This window comes from Onychomys torridus, chromosome 1 (assembly GCF_903995425.1).
Source record: "Onychomys torridus chromosome 1, mOncTor1.1, whole genome shotgun sequence".
Taxonomy (NCBI): Eukaryota; Metazoa; Chordata; class Mammalia; order Rodentia; family Cricetidae; genus Onychomys; species Onychomys torridus.
In genome coordinates this window covers 46,059,293-46,081,381 of record NC_050443.1, presented here as the reverse complement: position 1 = coordinate 46,081,381, position 22,089 = coordinate 46,059,293, and the positions used below count along the sequence as shown (strand labels likewise).

Below are 22,089 nucleotides of genomic sequence, written 5' to 3'. Positions count from 1 at the left end.
CACTGCTGTTGACTTGGCTCTGGTGAGGACGTTGTGATGATGGCATCCTGGGCACATATGCAAAAGGGAAAGATCATGGTGATAAAACAGTCAGAGAATGACTCAGGACTCTGGCTCATTCTTTTATAATAACTCACTGTTGCAAGGACTAATTCAGGAATCCATGGAAACTACCTCAATCCCTCCAAGGACAGTACCCGCCCCCATAACTTAAACAAATCCCACTAGACTCTGTCTCCTGAAAACCTCACCAACTCTTAATATCTGCACACTGGGATCAAGCTTCCCACACACAAACCTTTAGGGGGCCAAAGCCCAACCATACTAGGGCTAAGCCAAACCATACCCACGTGAAGAGACCAATGAAGAGGAGCCTCTGGGCACATGACTAACACATCTTCACATGATTATAGCTCCAGCCTCTGAGTCTCCCTCTCTGTGTGGTCACAGAGATAAACCATTCTGCTGTGCCTATCCAAATGCCCAATCCACAGGAATCATTGAAAATAAAGGACTATTTTAAACCACTAAGATTTGAGGTAATTTGCTATATACCCACAGAAGTTGGGATATTAGGTAAAAACAAAAATGACTCCAGCACTAGCTGGGTCAGATAGGCAGATTAACACACACATAAATATTTTCTAAAAAACCCAAAAACAACACATTTCAGGTTTCTTAAGAACCTGTGGGACATGCTGCCTTCATTGATTGCAGAGACTCCACATAAATTTAAATGAGACAATTTCAGAATTTCCAAAGCAAAGAGGAGTGTCAACCCTGAAGTTTCTTTCAATGGGAAAATCTTCACCCCTGGCTCTTGATGACAACCTAGGCTGCAAGATGAGAAGAAAAGCAGGTCATCCACAGCTATATTTTTTTAAAAAAGCTGTTAAAAATATATTTTCTCAGTCTAGAACAGAGGTTCTCAACCTGTGGGTTGCGACCCCACTGAAGGTCCAAAGAGCCTTTTACAGGATTGTCTAAGACCATTGGAAAACACAGATATTTACATTATAATTAGTCACAGCAGTAAAATTACAGTTATGAAGTAGCAACAAAAATAATCTTATAGTTGGGGTTCCCAGCATTAGGAAGGTTAAGAACCACTGCACAAGAACAATGTAACTGAAGAAAAACAAAAGCAAAAAAACAGTGCAGTGTTCTTGATAGATCTTCAGACAAGTTTCAGTGGTAGCAATTTTGATTTACAACCTTTCTCATCCATGTGGAACTGGGAGAGCTGCAGAAATCAGTGACAAAAATGAGCAGGATACACCAAAACTGCACTTTCTTGTGTTGTGCTGTAGCAGAGATCTGGGGATGTAAGCCATCACATAAGATGAATCTCAGGTGGATCTAGCCCTACTGGGAAACTGGATTCGAGCCACTTATTGCACCCTTTGGTAGGGCATGTAGGTGGAGTTTTCCTGTCCTGCTCCCAAATAACCACCAAGAGGCTTAATATTAATTACAAATGCTTGGCCAATAGCTCAGGCTGGTTACTAGCTAACTCTTACATGTTAAATTAACCCATATTTGTTAGCTATGCTCTGCCACGTGGCGTACCTCCCTTCAACATGAGTTCCTCTGCCTCCCCTTTGCCTCTGCTTGCAGCTCCTCTAACTCCTCCCTTCTTCTTCCCAACATTCTCTCCATCCCCCAAATCCTGCCTAGCCATCAGCCAATCAGCTTTTTATTAACAATGAGAACAACACATCTTCACAGTGTACAAAAGGATTATTTCATAGCAAGGGTATGGGAGACTCATGTGGCCACCATTAGGTGTGAAGGCATTAGGTAAATTTTAGCAAGAAATCCAAGTTAAGTCTGGGCTGGGATGTAAATTTGGAGCAAGGCAGAGCCAGGCCTGGAGAAGACAGTATTCACTCTGGGGTTACTAGTGGAAGTGTCTGCAGCTCGGAGAAGACCAAGGAGCTCCCAGTCTCATAGGCATTGGGTATACAGGTCATCAATCCCACTCCTTCCCAATTCTGTGCTGCAAAGCCCCCACACTGGTAAAATCCCTTGCTTCCGAAGACAAATAGAAGTGAATTCATCTGTCTCTGGGAGAGGCAGAAGCAGCCTCGAGCCCCAAGCACACAGGAAAAGATCCAACAAGAAGACCAGAGGCAAACATGTCTCAGTTCAGAAGGAAAGAAAGACAAGAAACCACTTAGCAGGATTGTACACCAGTCCCAAGCAGAGGCCTGCTGCCAGAGGGTGGAGATGGGCAACACCTGTCCAAGAGCCACTGCAGACACAAGGTAGAAGTTAATTGCACTCAGAGACAAGTATACACACACACAAACACATACACACACACACACACACACACACACACACACACACACACACTGTGGGATAATCCTTGTGTAAACTGTGTGAATGAATATGTGTCACTATGATTGGTCTAATAAACAAGCTGACTGGCCAATAGCTGAACAGGATAAAGTTAGGCTGGAAAGCCAGACTGAGAATGAGGGGATGAGGAAGGGGGAGTCAGAGGCGTCGCCAGACAGATGCACAGGGAGCAAGATGTGTGCTAAATGAAGTAACAAGCCATGAGCCTTGGGGCAGCACATAGATTAATAAAAATGGGTTAATTTAAGTTTTAAGAGCTAGCTAAAAAAACAAGCCTAAGCTGTTGGTCAAGCATTTATAAATTTATAATTTATATTAAGTCCCCGAGTCAGTTATTTGAGAGGGGCTATGGGACTGGAAAATATATATATATATCACCAGTGAAAGTTAGACATGTAAGTAGAATAAATACAACTTTGGATAAATTTAAAAAACAAAACAAATCCCTTGAAACTACAAAAACGGAAATCACTCAAATAGGAGAAAATACAATAAAAATAGCACAGACTATTCAAGGACTATAGGACATAATTAGATAGTCAATATACATGCAAGTGGAGTCACAGAAGGATAGGAAAGAACAGAGCAGAAGCTGTACCAATAGATAATAGCTAAGGCTGTTTCAAAAGTTACAGTAAACCAGAGAGCCACACAGCTCAGAGGACCCAAAGCCAAATACCAAAAAGAAAGGGAGTAATATACCACAGTATATCACTACTACACTAGACCCAAAACGTATCTACACACATTGACGCCAAGCTGCCTAAAGCTGACGGTAAAAAAATGTTAGGTCCCAAACCCCCAAAATGACAGTCTGGGCTCAGCTCAGGCTAGATGCTGACAGGGTACAAAGAAAAACTGCTGGCCAGATAGATAAAAGCTGGTACCCAGAATCCTCAGGAACAAGAGCCACTTCCCTAGTCTCCCTCCCTCAGGCATGTGGGGCATCAGTTATATACAAAGCCCTAGCTAACTCGAGGTACCTCTTAACAGTGTACCTGGAATGCATATCAAAGCCACTGGGCTCTGTTGGCAGGAAAGGCTGTTCCCAGGCTCTTCTAGCTTGCACAACTCCCTCCCTAAAGCTAGACCCCGCCCCATTTATAACTGGAAACCCACCCCACCCTACCACCTCACCCCCTTGAACATATCTCTCTCTCTCTCTCTCTCTCTCTCTCTCTCTCTCTCTCTCTCTCTCTCTGTTGGCATTTTTGTGTTCTGTCAGGGTCCAGTGTTGGGGGTTCAGCCCCAACCTATCAAAGGGTCCCTTGAAGCAGGGAGTGAGGTATTGATAAATATAGAAGTAGATGAAGAAAAACGATAGAGACACAGGATAGCTTTGCAGTGGGGGTGGGGAAGGGGAGGAGAGGGGGGTGCTGGGTCAATACCCAGCAGCCTCGAATTTATTTCTAATGGGCTTTTTATACACTAACAAGGAGAGAGGCAAAAGACCTCCCCCTTTCAAGATCAAAGCACAATGTACACCAAGTGTAGACCCTTCAAACACCTGCTCACCATGCCCCATGGCAAAGCATCCTGTGATCAGGCCTTGAAGTACAAGACCCCTGGTAACCATGCCTTTGCACCCTATTATGCAGTCTTAGAGAGCAACATAAGCTCTGACTCTCTGGCTTTGAGTCAAACCACACGTTGGAACCTTTGTGGGCTCCCACGGTGTTCCATTCAGCATCATGTGGGCTAACAGCTAGAGGTGACCTGGAGAAGCTGAAACAGTATCTTTACTACAACATGTGGACCCTGACTTACCTACCAGGATTTTCTAACTATGCTGAACCAAGGTTCCCTCGCTTGTGTTGGGAGGGGATTCATGACTGATAGTGTTCACCCCAGGCTTTGCTGCTTCTGCTTCTGATTTCTCATGGAGACTCCACATACATCAGAGTCTCCATCCTGATGTTTACCAGCTCTCTCTCTGGCCTCTTCTCAGCAGGAAGAGAGAAAAGATAAAAACATTGTCCCTTTCTGCAAATCAATCTATTCCTCCCTGCCAGTGAGAGTCCCTGATTTGCTGACCAGCACCATTTGTAGTAGTTTACACTCCTGATCATTTTTCCCTCTTTCTTCATCACCTTTTCTTGTCATTTTGTTGTCTTTTCCTTATTTGCTGGCCTTTATCTGTTTGCTTACATGTTTAGGGGAATGACACGCTGGTTTCCACTATTTTCTCTGTCTCTTTCTTTCTTTCTTTCTTTCTTTCTTTCTTTCTTTCTTTCTTTATTTATTTATTTATTCGTTCATTCATTCATTCATTCATTCATTTATTTTTTTCGCAGAGAGATGTTATGATCTAGCTGTTCACTACCAGCATATAAAAATCTTTTTAAAAAAATATTTGTTTAATTTTAATTATGTGTATGCACACATTTGTGTATGTGTCTATGTAGCTGGGTTCCTGCAGAGTCCAAAAGAGGGCGTCAGATTGTTTGGAGCTCAAAGTAACAGGCAGTTTTGGGCCACCCAACATGCTTGCTGGGAACCTTGCTCAGGACCTCTGCAAAAGCAGTGTGTACTAATCACTGAGTCATCTCTCTAGCCCCTTTATCACCTTTTCAAAACTCCTAGCAATGCTTGTAGGTATCAGCTTACTCTCAGACACGCCCAATGGTCCACTCCTCAGTCATCCGCTGTGCGCCTCGCTTATGTCAGGTACCACTCAAGTGGGCTTTAACAGAGAAACAGTTTTACTGTTCTCACGGAACATAAATTATGTTACACGTCTGCATAAATTATGTTCACATGTCTCAAGCTAAATCTCATTATTTTATAAGCAAACACTGCTTCTAGAAGGTAAGTTGGATATGTACGATTCAAGAATGTGTACTAAACTTCTGTAGATTATCAAATCAATATATAAGGTGTTCTGGATTGAATCTGAACTGTCTCTCAGAAGCACATGTTTTGAATATTCATCCCCTAACTTGTGGCACTGTTTTGAAGGCTGCATAGATTTTAGGCTGTAACCTAGCAGGCTGGCAAAGTAGGTGACTGGGGGCCCATCTTTGAAGGACATATCTAGATCCGGTTCTAGGCTATGTACCCTATGAATCACCACTGCCTCATGCTCCTGCATCGATGCAGGCAGCTACTCCAGATGCTACATCTTCCTGGTGCACTGAAACGTCTGTGGAACCAGGAACCAAAGCAGGTCTTCCTTCCAACGTTGCTGCTTTGGGGTGTTTTGTCACAGAAAGAATAAAAGCAGCCGTTGAGGAAATTGGTACAGGAGAAATGGGGCTGCTGGTTTGATGGCCTAACCACAGGATTGCCCTTTGGCATTGGCTTGCAGGAGAAAGTTGGAAGAGTTTGGGTCTGTGGGGTAGAGAGGCCTTTGAATGCTAAAAGTCCCATTTAGTGGGTAATTACGGGTAGACCAGAAGGCTAATCGAAATGCAGCCGGTAAAGAATGTGCTCAAGGTGTTTTAGATGGGAACAAGGACTCAACTGGGAATGTGGCTGGAGGCCGATTACATTACATTCTAACAAATAACACTGCTCTAGTGATGTGTCCTGAAAATTAGAGTGACGCTGAATTTGAAAATAATGAGCTAACTTATTTGGAGAAGAAAACTGCAAGATGGCATAGTCTCCAGGCTATAGTATGGTTAATGCTGGGTACTTTCAGGTGGACTATAGTGAGAATTGAGAGTAAAAATCACAGTAGAAAGATGTGAAAAACATGAAGTTTGGCAAAAAAAAAAAAAAAAAAAAAAAAAGTAAGGGAATGTGCTTGAAGTTGTGGACAAAGCCAAGTCTAGACAAAGCTTCAGTAGTTGGTCAAAGGAAGCCAGTACCTTTACACTGGGCAACAGGAAAGGTGCTCCAAAGATCAGTGGTTCTCAACCTTCCTAACGCTGGACCCTTCAATACAATTCCTCATGTTGTGGTGGCCCCCGCCCCCAACACACCATAAAATAATTTTCATCGCTACTGCATAACTGTAATTTTGTTACCTTTAAGAATCATAATGTAAATATCTGTGCTTTCTGATGGTCTTAGGCGATCCCTGTGAGACGCTCCCTCAAGGGTCATGACCCACAAGTTGAGAATCACTGCTGTAAGGTATAAAAATATAAATTCACTTGAAACTTTCAGGGTATGCAGCAGGAAAAGGGCTACACAGGGGAGTGTTTTCCCATGTCCAGCTGCCCAGACACTCAGAGATCAATGCAGCTTTGGTAAAGGGGGGCCATGGCTACATTTCATCATGACAGAAGATTTTTAGACATACAGAATGAAGGAGTGATGGAAGGGTCAGCCCTCAGGCCAGAAGCTCCAGTGACCTATGTGTGATCCAGAAATATGGAGTGTGTGTTGTAGGCATTGAGTGGATATAGCCCGAGAGAGAGTCCGTGGGTGCTACAGACAGCGGGGCCATAGGGCAGGGCCACCCAACCCTGCTGGAGCATGGGTGATGCCGCTATGTGCCCCATATTTGAACATGGAACATGAACATGGATTTACTATTTATCCAGACAAAGATAAATATTGATCTTGCTTTGGCCCAATCTTTCCTATCTGTGACCCAACGTTTCCCTTTTGGGATGGGAATGTTTCATGTGTATCCTTGTATAATGGAAAAATGTACTTTGTTTTTTGATACAGGGGTCCACATTTCAGAGTTTGTCTGAGTCTCAGAAGAGGTTTTGGACTTAATTTTTTAATTGCTTTTTATTATTTATATTTGGTGTGTGTATGTATATGTGTGCATGTATTTACATGGGAGGGGCACGTGCATGTGCCATGGAGTGCATGTTGAAGCCCGAGGGTAACTTGAGGGAGTCTGCTCTCTCCTTCCACCATGTGGGTCCCAGGGTCAGCTTGGATACAGGCACATATACCTGCTGAGCCACCTTGCTGATCCTGAGATTTTGGACTTTTGAACAGTGTTACAATGTAAACATTGTGACTTATGAATTTGGACTAATACATTTTGCATTATAAGATAACTATAAGCCTTTGGGGCCAGAGGTACAGTATTGGTGAAAATATTAAGGCCACTCCACGTAGTTAAAGGGAGGTTTATTTTGTGGGGTAACTTACAAATGAAGGGGTAGGTTGCAGGATCTGGGAAAGGTATGGTGCAGTCCGGCAGTGTTCTCTGGAGAACTCTGCTTGGTCTACCTCCAGCGTCCAGGGTCCCGGAACCAAGAGAGATCTCTCCTCTCGATCCTGGGTCTTCAGCTTCCTCTCTCAGCCCTGCCTTGTGGGCATGACCATTACCGAAGCCTCAATGGAGGTTGGAACTTCCAGGCCAAGGCTGGGATGGCTACCCACTACATCTCCCCCTTTTGTTTAAATAAGAAGGTTCTAACCTAATACAAGACTATATACAAAGAAATGGTTATCAAATGTTGCCCAGGAGTAATGAGGGATAATGACCTAGATAAGTTGGAATTACAATAAATGCAAACAATATTAAGCAAAAAACACATAGTAAAATCCAGGGAAGTCTAGAGCGTGGGGGTAGGTGGCATGTTACAAAGATCATTCCAAAAGGTGTCCTATCCTAAAGAACCTGAGTCTAATACTTAATATATTCTATCTAAGATATTATATATGTATATATACTAAGTTGTAATTATAACTGCTAGTCTTCAACCTCATCAAAGACCTGAGAAGGAATATAATAATACCTGAGAAATGGGAGAAGGACGCAAGCAACTTTCAGGAGTCTTGCTAGAGTAGACAGAGAAGCTGCCAGCCACTGTCATGAGAAGCAACATGTAAAGCCACAAGCCATGTGGCAAAGTATAAATTAATAGAAATGGGTTAATTTAAGATATAAGAAGTAGATAACAAGAAGCCTGCCACAGCCATAGAGTTTGTAAACAATGTAAGTTTCTGTGTGTTTACTTGGTTGGGTCTGAGTGTCTATGGGCCTGGTGGGCGAGAGAGATTTGTCTTGACTGTGGGCCAGGCAGGAAAACTCTAACTAGAGTACAGTGTTACAGTGAAATGTTCCCCACGAGGTTTGAGTGCTCAGTCCCACCTTAATGTGTCATTTTGAAGTTGTTGGAATCTTTAGAAGGTGGGACCCGGTGGGTAAAAATCAGTCATTAGGTGTGGCCATTTCTAAGTTACACCTACCCTTAGTTCCAACCTGCTTCTCCCCGTGTGTACCATCACACTCCCACTGCAAAGGGTGGCACTGCTTCTGTGTTTCTGCCTCTTTTAACTTGAACTTGACAGGCTGAAACCCCTGAAACCATGAGCTAAAATACACCTCATCAGTCATCTCTGTCAGAAGTTTGGTCACACAGGCCAGGAACATAATTCATTGACAATGCATTTTGTAGTATACACAAAGCCCCAAGTTCAACACCCAGCACCACCAGAGAGAAAAGAAAATATCTTACATATACAATGTATGTGGGAACTAGTTATTGTGTTCTAGACCGGAAATTTATGGAGTAGATTTTATATGCCCTTAGCACACACACACAAAAAAAAAGGTGATTGTGTGTGAGGGTAGGTATGCTAATTTTCTTGGCTTCTCTATATCAAAGTACCATGTATATTATCAGCATATGCAATTTTTAAAAATTTTAGGACTGGGGATGTGGCTCAGTAGTTGAGTGTATCCACACAAATATGATGAGAGAAAAAAATAACATATAAATTCCTTCTACATTTAAAGATTTATTTGTGTGTGTGTGTGTGTGTGTGTGTGTGTGTGTGTGTGTGTGTGTATGATGTGAGTACCTACAGAGTCCAGAAAAGGGCTTCAATCCCCTAGTTCTGGAGTTACAGGTGGTCATGAGCAGCCATGTGCATGTTGGGAGCCAAACTCTGGACCTCTGGAACTGTAGCAAATGTTCTGAACAGCTGAGCCATCCTTCCTACATTCTTATGGTATGTCATGCTTAACCCAGTGCCTTTAATAGTGTTTCTATTGCTGTAAAGAGACACCATGACCACGGCAACTCTTATAAAGAAAAGCATTTAATTGGGGCTGGCTTACAGTTTCAGAGGTTTAGTCCATTATCTTCATGGCAGCATGTAAGCAGACATGGTGCTGGAGATAGAGAGTTCTACATTTTGATTCACAGGCTGCAGAAGCAACTGTATGCCACATACTGAGCTAGCTTGAGCATAGGAGACCTCAAAGGCCGCCCCCAACAGTGACACACTTCCTTCATCAAGTCCACACTTCCTAATAGTGCCACACCCTGTGGGGCCATTTTCTTTCAAACCATCACACCTGGAATATCTTAACTGGATACATCACAAGGGATTGATAATCACTCTGAGCTCTCCTCCCATATCTGGAAAACTTTTGCAGACACAGCTCATTTCCACTGCTGCTTCTGAATTCAAAGCAGATTCCTTAGCAACCAATGTGTTGCTGCATCAGTATAAATGCAATTATGGCACAACGATGTCTGTACACTTTAAAAGTCTCTTTTACAAGCACCATAAACCAAAATTCTCCCCAGCAATTTGCAGAAAAAGAGATTAGCATGGGCTGACCAGTGGCTCAGGGAGAAGGCCCTGTATGATGTGGCATTGACAGGTAAGTCAGGTGGAAAGAGGAGATAGGTAGATAGATAGATAGATAGATAGATAGATAGATAGATAGACAGATTAACATAGTGTTACTGACAGATATTTACTCAAAGCCAACCTGTATGTCTTATCTCCCAGCAGACACCCCAACTGCCAGTCCGTGAAATGCTGGAGGACGCCCTGGAGGCACTTCTGGAACTAACTCACTCAGCAGATATTATGGAAGGCCTATGCAAATAAGATGCCATGCTATGGACAAAGGAGTGTGAGAAGTAACTAACACCTTCCCAGGAAGAATTATGGGGGAAAGTGAAAGCACTGAAGAAGCACAGAGGAGACAGGGATGATGTGACAGATGGATGCTGTGGTGACTGGTCCTGCCTCAGGAGAGGTGGACTGACTCCTGGCTTCCTAATACACATGGCCCATGTGCTAGGGTATAAAAGCTTGTGTCCTCCCTCCTCCACGCCTGTGGAAACCTTAACATTCTAGGTGATTTGAGGAAGTGAGCCTATAAGAAGAGATTACGGCATGGGGGCTGACCCCTCATGGATTTCAGGAGCCCCAGAAGGACCCTGCATATGAACACGATGTCAAGACCCAGAAGGCAATGCCAACAGGAAAGGGGGCCTCAGTTTCCCTCAAGCTGCCAGCACTTTGATCTCGGACCACCAAGACCTCCAACTGGACAAACTATGAGCAATCTAGTTACACCTTCCGTGAGAGCAGTCCAGGAGCACGGGAGAATCTGAAAGTCAAACCCAAACCTGGCTCCCGTCACCAGCAGGCTGGTAGCCTCTGCAAGTGTGGTTCTTTCTGTGGGTTCCTTTAGGGCTCAGGTATGAGTTCCCGGCTGTGTTTCAGGACTCCCATTGTTTGTAAATTTATTTAAACTGTCTTTGAAAGATTCTGTCTCAGAGCCTCTGAGCACACCACAGGCTAATGTCCTGCTGGTGCCAAAAGCTATTCCTTCCAGCAAACTAGTATTCTGGGCAGAAGTTCACTCAGGACTCCTTTTACGGATTCTGAATGTTTACATTTTCACCTTTTAAAACTGCTGCGTTGTTATCTGAGACCCTGAGGCCATAAGGATGGTCAACTATCCAGCACGTTGCTAATTATTTCCTTCATGGCCATGTTTAAGTCCTTGACTCGCTCCACCTCCCGCGCCTGTCCAAAAGGAAAAGCTTACAGTCTTGAGCTAAGGAAGGGGAGGAAGAGATCACTGGCAAGCGGCTGCCTCTTGAAAGAAGTTATTTTCTACAGAAATACCTGCTCAACCAATCTCACAGAGAAGCAACCACCGGCTCTTAGAAAAGGCCACACAGCTGCCAGCGCTGCGTGTTCTGCACACAGAGAGCTCCTGGGTGAAGGAAAACTCAAAGCCTGGCAATGTCAGCAAACAGCCCCGGAACGTAAACATAAGGGACATGCGCCTTCTAGTGGCCAGAACTGGAACTGCTCCCGGCTACACCCACACCCCAGAGATCCTGGACAACTCCTGTTCTTAAAGGATCCTTGTGCCTCAGTGGCCTGACGGCACTTTCAGTCAGCCTACACTCACTAAATCATCTGAAGAAAAGGTTTTCTCTGGGATTTTTTCTCCTTTGAGACAGGGTTTGTCTCTGTGGGCAATCCGGCCTGAAATGTACTATGTAATCCAGGCTATCCTCAAAGTCTCTGAAATATATTCCCTGCCTTGGCCTCCCAAGTGCCGGGATGAGAGGCAGAGGCAGCAGAGCTGGCTGCCCCTGAGATTTGCAGAAATTTTCCCAGAGCTGTTTTACGGCTTCTAGATCTGGCATGTTGGCTAACGGTCTTGTGCAGAAATGAAGCACAGACCTAAAAAAACAAATGCTAAGCAAGGCTCCTTTTGGACTAAATTGCTATTATTTTTCTCTCCCGTGAAAGGCCTACAGTGAAAGATCTGTAACCACTCAAAAATACTTGTCACACAGAAGCACACTGTTTTTAACACTTCCACTGTGTCAATGATCCAGATAACTCTGACCAACCCCTGTTAGACCGGAGGGGTGCTGAAAACAAAAGCCGACATCCTACTTCGACAAGCAAGCCGTGATAATTATTCAAGACATTGCAACACGGGAAACGCAAAAAGCTGCTCCGGATTGACTGCGGTCTGCAACAATGTTAATTTTCAGTACTCTTGTATCTGCTTACGTTGCTGATGGAAGCTAACACGGCAAAGTCACCACCCCAGAACCACCCTACAGAAAGCTCACACTGTGACTGTGTCACACTCACGCCTCGCAGATGATGGAAGTCTGTGTGTGGGCAGAGCTTGAGCTGGCCCCTCCGACGGCCGAGCGGAAGGACTTGGTGGGAGAGGAAGTGTTCTCAGGCAGGATGTCAACAGTGGACTTCCCACCATTTTGCTTTTCTGGCTTTAAGATGAACTATTTTCACAGGGGGAAAAAAAGGATTTCAGGCAAATAAGAAAACAAATTCTAGGTTGTTGTGATTCAGTGTTCCATTTCTTTATTTTACCTTCATCAAGGCAAGCCAAGTACAGATGCTGTACATTAAAAACATAAATACACATCTCACACCACATCCATTTCCACACAAAGGACTTGTTCTACACGCTGCTCTCTGAAGCACATAATCACAGTTAAATGTACAAAGAGCCATCCGCCGGTCCTACATAGCCAACTCCAATCAGCAAGACGTCGATTAGCGTCCATATTCCCAGGCCACCAAAGCTGAAGAGCTTGCCGAGGCCTTCTCGCCACTGGCCCAGGTAAAAGCGATCTGCTCCAAATCCCCCAAGGGTGATGCTGCAAAAGAAACACAGAAAGGCCCCAACTCCGTAAGTGCAGTCGGGTAGTTACCACCACGGTAAGAAAGGGGTCTCAGAGGACCTAACTCCCATGACTACACATTTACAACACCAAATCATGATGGCCAAGAAGACTGCCAATGATAAACAAAGAATTCAGCATGTGAGACACCCTGGGTTTGCTTCTTGGTAGCAGGGGAAAATCAGGAAACACACAATTTTGAGCTCTGCTAAAATCACCATTTTCTCACTGCAGGGACCCAGCCTGCAGAGTGCTGGTGTGGAGTCAGGAACTGACTCCTGAGGAACTGGACACACCTGACAGACCCAGATCAAGTATCCTCATCTTAGTTACTTCTCTCTCAAGATTTAGCACTGAGTGAGTCTTAAAGTTCCTTTAAATTCTAAGATCTAACAAGGTTGGGATGTGATGGGAAAGCCCAAAGCATACATAACAGTGCAAAGGAGAGGAGCCTGTGGACCAGCTCCGACAGGTACCCACCCATGGCCAAGTGTGCTTGTGTCCTACGACCTCCCTCAGTGCAGAGCAGTCTGTATCCAAAGGAAGGTTCTGCATCTCAGCCAACTGAATGAAAATACCTGAGAGAAAAAGCCCCACATCTATACCGAAGAACCACCTTTTCCTTGTCATTGTCCCCTAAACAACAAATGGGCAGCATTTACATTGGACAGCGTAAGCTGTGAAGAGATGGGATGTGCCTGGGTCCATGCAAGCACTATTCAATTTGATAAAAGGGACTTGAGCACCAGGATTTTGAAATCAGGGGGCTGCGAAACCAACAGCATTTTGGAGCAAACCCGCAGACATCTTCTCTTTAGAGTGAATGTTCTGAATAACCTATGTTGAGCTGTGACAAAAAAAACTTCCATAACTTTAGTCACTGTTCAGTTCACTGTAAAATGTTGACGATGTAAGGGATCTCAGGAGACGGGTGTCATGGGAACTCTGGATCATCTTTGTATTTTTTCTGTCAGACTAGATTATTTTAAACTAAGATGAGATCTGGTTTGCTGTGTCACCAGGCCTGGTGGCTCACACCTGTAACCCCAGCACTTGGAGGCTGAGGTAGGATCGTTGTGAGTTCCAGGCCAGCCAGAACTACACAGCAAGAAGCTATCTCAAAAAGCAAAGTGAGCAAACAGAGCAACCTGAAAGTCATGCGTTTGAATCTCAGTCACTGCAGACAAAGCCCAGGGACGGCCAGTTCCTGGATCGAATCTGTGCTCCTGAGTTTCCACCGTGGATTCCTCGTTAGCTTTCAATTATCCCTTTCCCCAGACAGGGTCTTTCTCTTTCCTCAGCCTAGATCCTAACACAGAGGCACTGCTGCCACCAAGGGGACTTCTGGCAATGCCTGGGGAGAGTCTGATTACCAAGACTGGGGTGTCCCGACAATCACCAGCAGGCATTCCAGTAGGTACAGGACAGCCTAAGACAAAGAATCAACAGTGGGCAGATGAGGAACGCTGCCCAGTGTCACACACTGCAGGCCTCAGGGTCTTGGGCCTAATCCAAGACTTCAGATGTGAAGGGGCCTACTTTCCAGTCATTTCTCTGCTGTCTCTCCGGTTTCTCCTTTCATGGGAAGAGCTGGTCCACTCTCTTTGACACTTTTGAACAGCTTAGTAACACACGAGTGTATTTTCTTTCCTTTTGTGTGTGTCGTACACAGTGTATGTCGTACACAGTGTATGTGTGTGCAGAGCAGAGGCCAGAGGCTACCTTCAGCTGCCTTGCTCTATTAGTAATGACCATATCACTTGACTGCACCTGAGGCTCACCAGCCCCTGGGAAGCACCGGGACCCAGAACTCACTGCTGCAGTGGGTACTGGGAATCTGAACTCGGAGTCTCAGGCCTGTGCAGCAAACACTCCACACACTTAGTCGTCCATCTCCCGCCCAATACACACTCAATTTTATGCAAGAGTTACAGGTGTACAACTGTCTAGACAGCAGAATTATAGGTAATGCAAAACGTTTTTCTTGGGCCAGCAAGACGGCTCAGTGGGTTCAGGTGCTTGCATCAAAAGTCTGGTGACCTGGGGCTCATCCCCAGAACCCAAGCAGAAGGGGAAGGAGAGAACCGATTCCACAGGATTGTCCTCTGACCCCCACATGTGTGCTGTGCAAACACTCACACACACACACACACACACACACACACACACACACACAGAGCAAAACAAAAATGTTTATTTTCTTTTTTCCTAGTTTTCAGTTTGAGCACATTCTACTCTACAGTAAATTACTTACAATATACATTACAGACCTGTTTCAAACAGTCTACAGTATTTTAGTGGTTCAGGTGGGTTCAGGCTGTGAAACCCTGGCTGTCTCTAACAACGTGACAAAGTATAACAGGAGTTCCAGCAAGTCACATGGGGGGTGGGGGGTTGGGGGGGTGGAGGGAAGCTAACGCCACCCAGTTCCACAGTGCTCCACCTAACATCCCACCACCGTCTCTTAGCATCTACCTACCCTAAGTGGGAGGCTCAGGTAAAGACAAGCCTGGCTGAGTATAATGTCTGGAAGATCCCATGGACCCAAAAGAAATCCCAGGAGCATTTAAACTCAGCAGAACCAAAGCGTACCTCAGAGCCAGAGCAGTTGACCACTTATAGCCTCCGGTCCAGTTGCAGTACAGCAGTTTGGGGAAAGTCCGGTTTCCTTACAGAAAAAAAAAAATTAACACTGAAACATGAGCACATTAAATACTACCCTCACAGAGACTTACTTATGAACAATGGTCTTGTAATTTAGAATTTGAAAGCAGCTGAAGTCTCCTTACAAAAACATTTACTATGTCAAAGAGCATAAAACAAAATCCTCGTCATTTACTGAACAGATGCAGTGTCCACATTAGTTAACTTGGGGCTAACCATGTGGAGAGAAATATAAAACCGAATCTACCTTATACCATCTGCCAAATGAATTCCAGAAGGATTATAGACCTAAGTATGAAAAGCCAAACTTGGTTTTTTAAAAGAAAATGCCTTTTATCTCTATGTACCCAGAGTAGGAAACCAATAAAAACACTTAAACTTCTGACTCTGAGTGCACTTTAGACGTTCTGTCTGTGAGGACTGGAGAGACGGCTCCGGGGAGAAAGAGTGTGCATGTGACGTGCAGACAGCAAGAGAACCAGTTTGCCTCTCTAGGTCTCATCAAAAAGCTGGGCAGGCATGCTATCCTAGCACTGAGGAGGCAGGGACAGGAGAACCCCCCCACCCCCCACCCCCAGCTGACTAGCTGGAGCTGGAATTGGATTCTCCCTCAACAGAGTGGAGAGTAATCAAGGCAGGCGCCACCACCAGTCCCAGGCCTCCACCCCAACAGACACAGTGTTCTGTTTATCAAAGACTTCCAAAGAAAATGGAGCTCACAAGTTGGGAAAGGAAGGACCTTAGGGCTACAGAAGGTTGCTACAAGCAGTGTAAGTACACCCTAGCAACTGTCAGTAGAAGACAACAAGTACTGGAAAAGAGCAGCGTGGACGACCCACTGCTGGGGACGTTAACGACGGCAGCCATTCCGGAAGACAGAGCTATGGCAGACGCTCCTGAAAGGAAGCGGGGACTAAGTTCAGAAGATGAGTCACCTCTGTGAAGACAGCAAGAGGTGACCACAAGCCATGCCCTCGGGTGGGTAAACATGCCATCAGTACTGACTGTTAGCTAATCCCCGGGAGGTTCAATTTGTTTTAGACCTCAGATAGTTTGTTCACAGTCCCCTAGAACTCTGCTCCTTACCCAAGCAATGAATGTGGTCTCTCACTGTGCAGTTGGCAAAATAGCGCTGCCGAGGACAGGCCACTGCCATGCAGCTGGTGGAGTTGGTACACTCGTAGTCTGTTTCAGGAAGCTGCCAGCAAAACCTGCAAGTCATGTTGATGATGAAGTTCCTCTGGGGTTTGAGGTCTTGATCCTAAGGACCAAGCACAAAGTGAATCAATCGGTTACCATATGGTAGCTTGCTACAACATCAATAGACCACAGTCACATGACACCACATTTCTAAAACATTTATATTTAGGACCTAGCAGTAAGTAAAGGAAGCAGGTTCATAAGTAGTATCAAGAGGAAAAAAGTCTACATAGTTTACCTAAAGAAAAAAGGCTATGGACTAGGTGTGGTGGTGCATGTTTTTAACCCCAGCCCTTGGGAGGCAGAGGCAGGTGGATCTCTATGAGTTCAAGGCAGCCTGGTCTACATAGTGAATTCCTGAACAGCCAGAGTTACATAGTGAGACCCCCTTCTTGAAAAAACAAAACAAAAACAAAAAAAGAAAGAAAGAAAAAGGGAAAAGGGTCGTGGCAGCGCACACCTTAAATCCCAACATCTCAGAGGCAGAAGCAGGCAGTTTTCTGAGCTTAAGGCCAGCCTGGGCTATGTAGTGAGTTCTAGGACAGCTAAGGCTACACAGAGAAAAGAACCAGAAAGAGTTATTTCAGAGTGGTGTTTCATCACTTTGTTAACTTCAAAATAATGTACATTCCTATTTTTACAATACATAAAAAGAGGCTGGAGAAACGGATCAGTGGTTGAGGACACAGACTGCAGACAGGGTCCCAGTCTGCAGAGTGGGGAGTGGACAAGGGCTCCCACCCCTAACCAAGAAAATATCTGCAACTGACACCCATTTCCAAAGGAACAATTACTCCTCCCCACCAGAGTCTCTTTGGATATACTGACTATGCTTCAAGGTAGGTTCCATGCCCAGGAGTAGATGATGGCCAGCATAAAACCACAAGACGAACTCAATGGTACTTTTGTAGACTTTTGTCTCAAATAGCTTTGTTTGGACATTTTTTTTGTCTTATTGGTCTTTTGCTTGTATCATCTGTTTCCAATTTTGTGTGTGTACATTTTATTTGAGAGAGTGTGTGTCTGTGTGTGTGTGTACACACATGCGCACACAAGTGTTTCTGCTTATTTTTAAAGAGAGAAAAAGGGTGTGGAGTTGGGTGGGGTCAGAGGTGGGAAGGTTCTGGGAGCAGGGAAAAGCATGATCAGAATATATTGTAAGAAAAAAATTTTCAATTTAAAAAGAACCCCCCCCCCCCAAAAATGCAAAAGAACACTGGCTGTTCTTCCAGAGAGCCCAGGTTTCATTCCCAGCACCCACCAGATGGCTCACAGCCATCTCTAATTCCAGTTTTAGAGGAGCTGACGTCCTCTTCTGGCCTCCAAGGGCACCAGAGGCATGCATGTGGCCGCACAGATATGCACACAGGTGAAACATCCATACACAGAAAAGAAATGAAGGTCGGAGGGGGAGAGGAAGAAGCCCGGCTGGGGAGGGGAGCTGTGTCCTCTATGTCAGCTCAGCACGGCTCAGGAGAAACAGGCGTGGGGAGCTTGGATATTACTGCCATCGTGTGCTCTCAGCTGGACTGCACTCTAGCTGGTGTCAAGGGCTCATGGAGCATAGATAACACCCCAAAAGACGAGTCAGGAAAGAGCAGATACAACCCAGAACTGAGGTGAGGCCTCACATGTGCTTTGTTCACATAAGGACCAGACTGGGGCCAGAGCTCGGCGGCTCTCAACAAAGACCTCTCACGTGACCTTCCATCTACCTGGCAGGTTCACCCCCTTATTTCCCAGAGAGCTGCCAGGTATCCCATGCCTCTCCTCAACCCATCTTTACACTGCTAGGAATGAGACAGGACAGAGAGAAGAAGGACCTATGGGAACACGGGGAGGGATGAAGCCCCTTGCTCTGGGATCTGGCTTGTTTCCTGCAGGCTGACAACTCATAAAACCCAAACTGTCCACAGAGGCAATGTCCTTGCCTACGCCAAGACCAAACACCCACTCAAGGCCGTGACCTACCTGCATTAGGACTATCTTTCAACCAGCTCTAAATAGCACACTCCACGAAACCACTGCACAATTTCATTTCAAAGGCTATGCTGTAGGAGAGCTAAGTACTCCAGCTCATACTTTGCATTTACATTTTAAATCAGGGAGTCTTAAAATCTTGTTGTAAATGACGGCCTTTACTAATGGAACTTAGAAAGTTACACAGCCACTGTGAAGACAGCTAAGTGCAGCACTGTCTTGGAGTACAGTGTCCTTTCCTTGACTCTTTCTCTCAACCCCCCTTCTGAAGTCTACAGTATGCACATCACATATCTCTATTTTAATATACACTGCTTCACTCTGACTTGGCCCAGAACCTTCTTTGTGGTCTACTCATGGATAGGGCTTTATCTAAGTGGGAGGTCCCTAGCGGGGCACTGGCCACAGTGCTTATGCTGTCCCCCCTTAGTAAGTTCACCTGTGGTAAAAAGACATTACCATCCAGACCCAGTTCTAAGAACACAGAAGCTCATGAGGGACTTAGGTTAGTAAACTGACACCTTCCAATCCCAGCGCAACACTGGTACCCAACAGCAACCAGCCTGTCTGTTAACGTTATAACTCATACAGGGCTAACCGGTGTGGAAGGAACGGGAAGACTTTATTTATAGGCATGTTTATCTCAGTGTGTGTGTGTGGCATGCATGTGTTCTCGTGTGTGCAGTTGTGTACCTGCATGTGGGGGACAGAGGCTGACATCCAGCATCTTCCCTGATAAAATCTCTACTGAACCTGGAGTTCCAAATTCAGGTCCTTAGGTTTGCGCAGTACTTGCATTACTGACTAAGTTGTAGATTCAGCTAGAAGGGATTGCCTGCCAGCCCTTAAGGTCCTCTTGTATCTGCCTCTCCAGCACTGGGATTACAGGCCATTCAGCCATGTCTAGAGTTTTACAGGGTGCTAGGGATCCAAACTCCAGTCTTCGTCCTTGCATATTAAGTACCTTACCAAGTGAGATATTTTCTCAGCCCAGGACTTTCACTTTTGGGAAAAAAAAAATGGGAGTGGGTCAGGGGTTGTTGAGGGCAGGCCCTCATGCACGCTAGCATGTGTTTTACCACTGAGATATACTCCTAGAACCAAGTGCAACAATTAAAAAATACTTTGCAGTGCAGTCATAACAAACCATAATGAATCATTTCCGAATATAGCCTGGCACACATCTGGCCAGTGTAAGCTACATTTTTAACGCTACACTCCATGCAGTTGGAATAAGTAAACTGCAATACTTACAACGCAGGTAACAGAAGGTTTCACTGTACAGTCAAAAGTGACAGGCTTCCCATAAGTACAGGAGAAATTGGTCGCACAGTCTATACAGTCTGCAGGAAGGCGGCTACACAAACCATTGCTTGGACACTTCATCATGTAAGGGGGGATTTCAGTACTTTCTGTGAGGTGAGAGAGCAGCTTATTCTCTATGAAGAGTGAGCAGAAGAACAGTGGAAGACAGAGGAGAGAGCAATCATTAGCAATGACGCATGTACTGGAATGTGAACAGCACTGGGACCCTGGGACACCTGTGATCTAAGAGGGGTTCTGTCACCAGCCAGCTATGGCCTGGTAACCTGTGTGACGTTAGGAAAAAGCATTTCATCCCTGCCTCCCAAGTGGCTGTGAAAACTGAAAGTGCTCATTGATAGATAATGCAGGGAAAGTGCTGGGTCCAAGTTCAAGGCTCACCAGCTATAGGTACAGATGAAAGACTAAAGCTTGGACAAGGCAGAGTCTGCAAAATCCCAGAGGGAGTCTTTCACAGAACTGGAACCAGAACACACTTCTCTTCAAACCCAATCCAGTGTCCTTTTCATCAGAAGTTATTGGTAGAAAAATGACGTCAATGGCACCCAATTCTAGAAATACTGTTATTAGCATGTATGCCCAAATAGGAATTGGTAAACTAACTACTCTGCCAGTTTCAAGTCCAAGTCACCAAAATAATGGAACTCCAAAGAGATGAACCTACAGGGCCAGCATCCGTTTAGCAAAACAGGAATACTTGAAAACTGCCCTAAGTGGCCAGCTCTATAAAATATCATTTCCCCCTATTGTCCCTATTTCCATGTGGCCCGAGGCTGAACGGTTCAAATCACAAAACTGAAATGACCATAGGTCAGGCTAACTACAATGGCCTGAAAGATTGTGGAAACAAAGTCCCTAGAGCGTAATTTCCTCAAACTCCCAACAGCCCGACCCCACCCGGATTATACTCCAGGTATTTATCCGGCCCTTCTTATCCCTGTGTATGCACAGCATTAGGGAGGCACTGTAGTTTTGTTTTGTTTTGTTTTGCTTTTTAATTCAAGGGAAAACAGCAGTGGTTAAGGAACTGGGAGACAGTAGGAAATAATAAATAAACAGAAATGAGGAGTGTGGGGCAGGATGAAGAGGTGAGTCACAGATTTCAAGAAGGTATCAAATATCAAAACAGTCCACTGAAAGCGGCTATCTGCCCCTAATTTACATATCTAAACAGCAACACATCAAATAGCCAAAATCAAAAGGTGACTTCGGATACTGAAGAAACGTTTATCGAAAACAGAGAGAAGGGAGAAACCTACTCGATATAAATATGCACATTTACTAGAATAGAAAATGTCTAGTACCTGCTGCCCTGGGGACTACTGTGAATGTGCGTGTAGGGCCCGGATCCTTTATTGACTGAGCCAGCGGCTGCGAATGCTCTAAATTTAAGGATCCTACAATTAGAGAAACACGTTATCCTGGTATACGGTACCCTTGATTTGTGTGCTTAACAGGTAGGGGCTGCGCAGGGCAGATGCGGTTCATAAAACGGGAACAACCAGGTCGACTCGGGTTCCGATAGGGAACACCGGGCTTTCCGGCCCTGCTGCGCGGCCTGGGCCCGGAGGGCTGTGGCGCCCAGTCGTCTGTCGCCGGCCTCCCGCTGATCCTGAGGCCCTCGTGCCACCTGCTCGCCCGATGGGGCCCCGGCCTTGAACTCACCATCGCCCGACAGAATGTAGCACTGGGAGAGGAAGAGCAGCACGCGGGACAGACGCCGGACAGACCGCAGCGGCTCTGCCGCTGCCTCCATCTTGCCGGTGCGCGTGCGTACTTCCGGGCCAGGAGGCGGGGCTGGGGGTGGGTGGGAAGAAAGCGCAGAAGGGGGCGTGGCCGGGCGCGGCCCGCAGGCGCACTGCTGCCCGGCTCCGCCAGCGGGCAACGCAGGTCACCGCAACCTGAGTGCTATTGGCCAGGGAAATTGAGTGGACTGGGGCCCCGCAGCGGCAGGAGGTTGCTGGGACCTGAATCGCCGGCCTTCTCTTTCCACTGGGAGTCTGGGAGACGGTGGGAATGTTAACCCATTTTATCTCGGCTGACCAGTGCAGCTGGGGAAGTAGCTCCCAGAGGGACAGGTGGCTGCGGTCGCAAGCGCCAGGACCCAGGACTCCTGCCTTAGGTTGCTCCACAGTCTAACTCTGAGGGGACATGCGGTTCTTACAGTTCCTCTGACACTGGGAAAAGCAGGTCAGGCCTCAGGGGCCTG

At 45.7% G+C, this 22,089-nt stretch overlaps 2 protein-coding genes across 3 annotated transcripts in view; both read right to left on the bottom strand.

Moving 5' to 3' along the window:
* Window positions 1–12,367: 12,367 nt before the first annotated feature.
* On the bottom strand, window positions 12,368–21,684 carry Tm2d3 (TM2 domain containing 3). Of its 2 annotated transcripts, XM_036184875.1 has the most exons (6): window positions 21,546–21,677; window positions 21,185–21,277; window positions 19,812–19,996; window positions 16,464–16,638; window positions 15,306–15,381; window positions 12,368–12,689 (listed from the first exon to the last, which is right to left on the bottom strand). In XM_036184875.1, the coding sequence occupies exons 1-6, from the start codon at window positions 21,634–21,636 to the stop codon at window positions 12,524–12,526; spliced, it is 786 nt and encodes a 261-aa protein (XP_036040768.1). In that variant the 5' UTR covers window positions 21,637–21,677; the 3' UTR covers window positions 12,368–12,523. The 2 variants fall into 2 exon arrangements, with proteins under 2 accessions (XP_036040768.1, XP_036040777.1); XM_036184884.1 differs by lacking the exon at window positions 21,185–21,277 and having other exon boundaries at window positions 12,374–12,689; window positions 21,546–21,684.
* Tars3 (threonyl-tRNA synthetase 3) overlaps window positions 21,636–22,089 on the bottom strand; it is a 54,350-nt gene continuing 53,896 nt past the window's right edge. The window contains exon 21 of the mRNA XM_036184855.1: window positions 21,636–21,677. The gene's annotated coding sequence lies outside the window, so the exon portion shown is untranslated. The remainder of the gene's footprint in view (window positions 21,678–22,089) is intronic.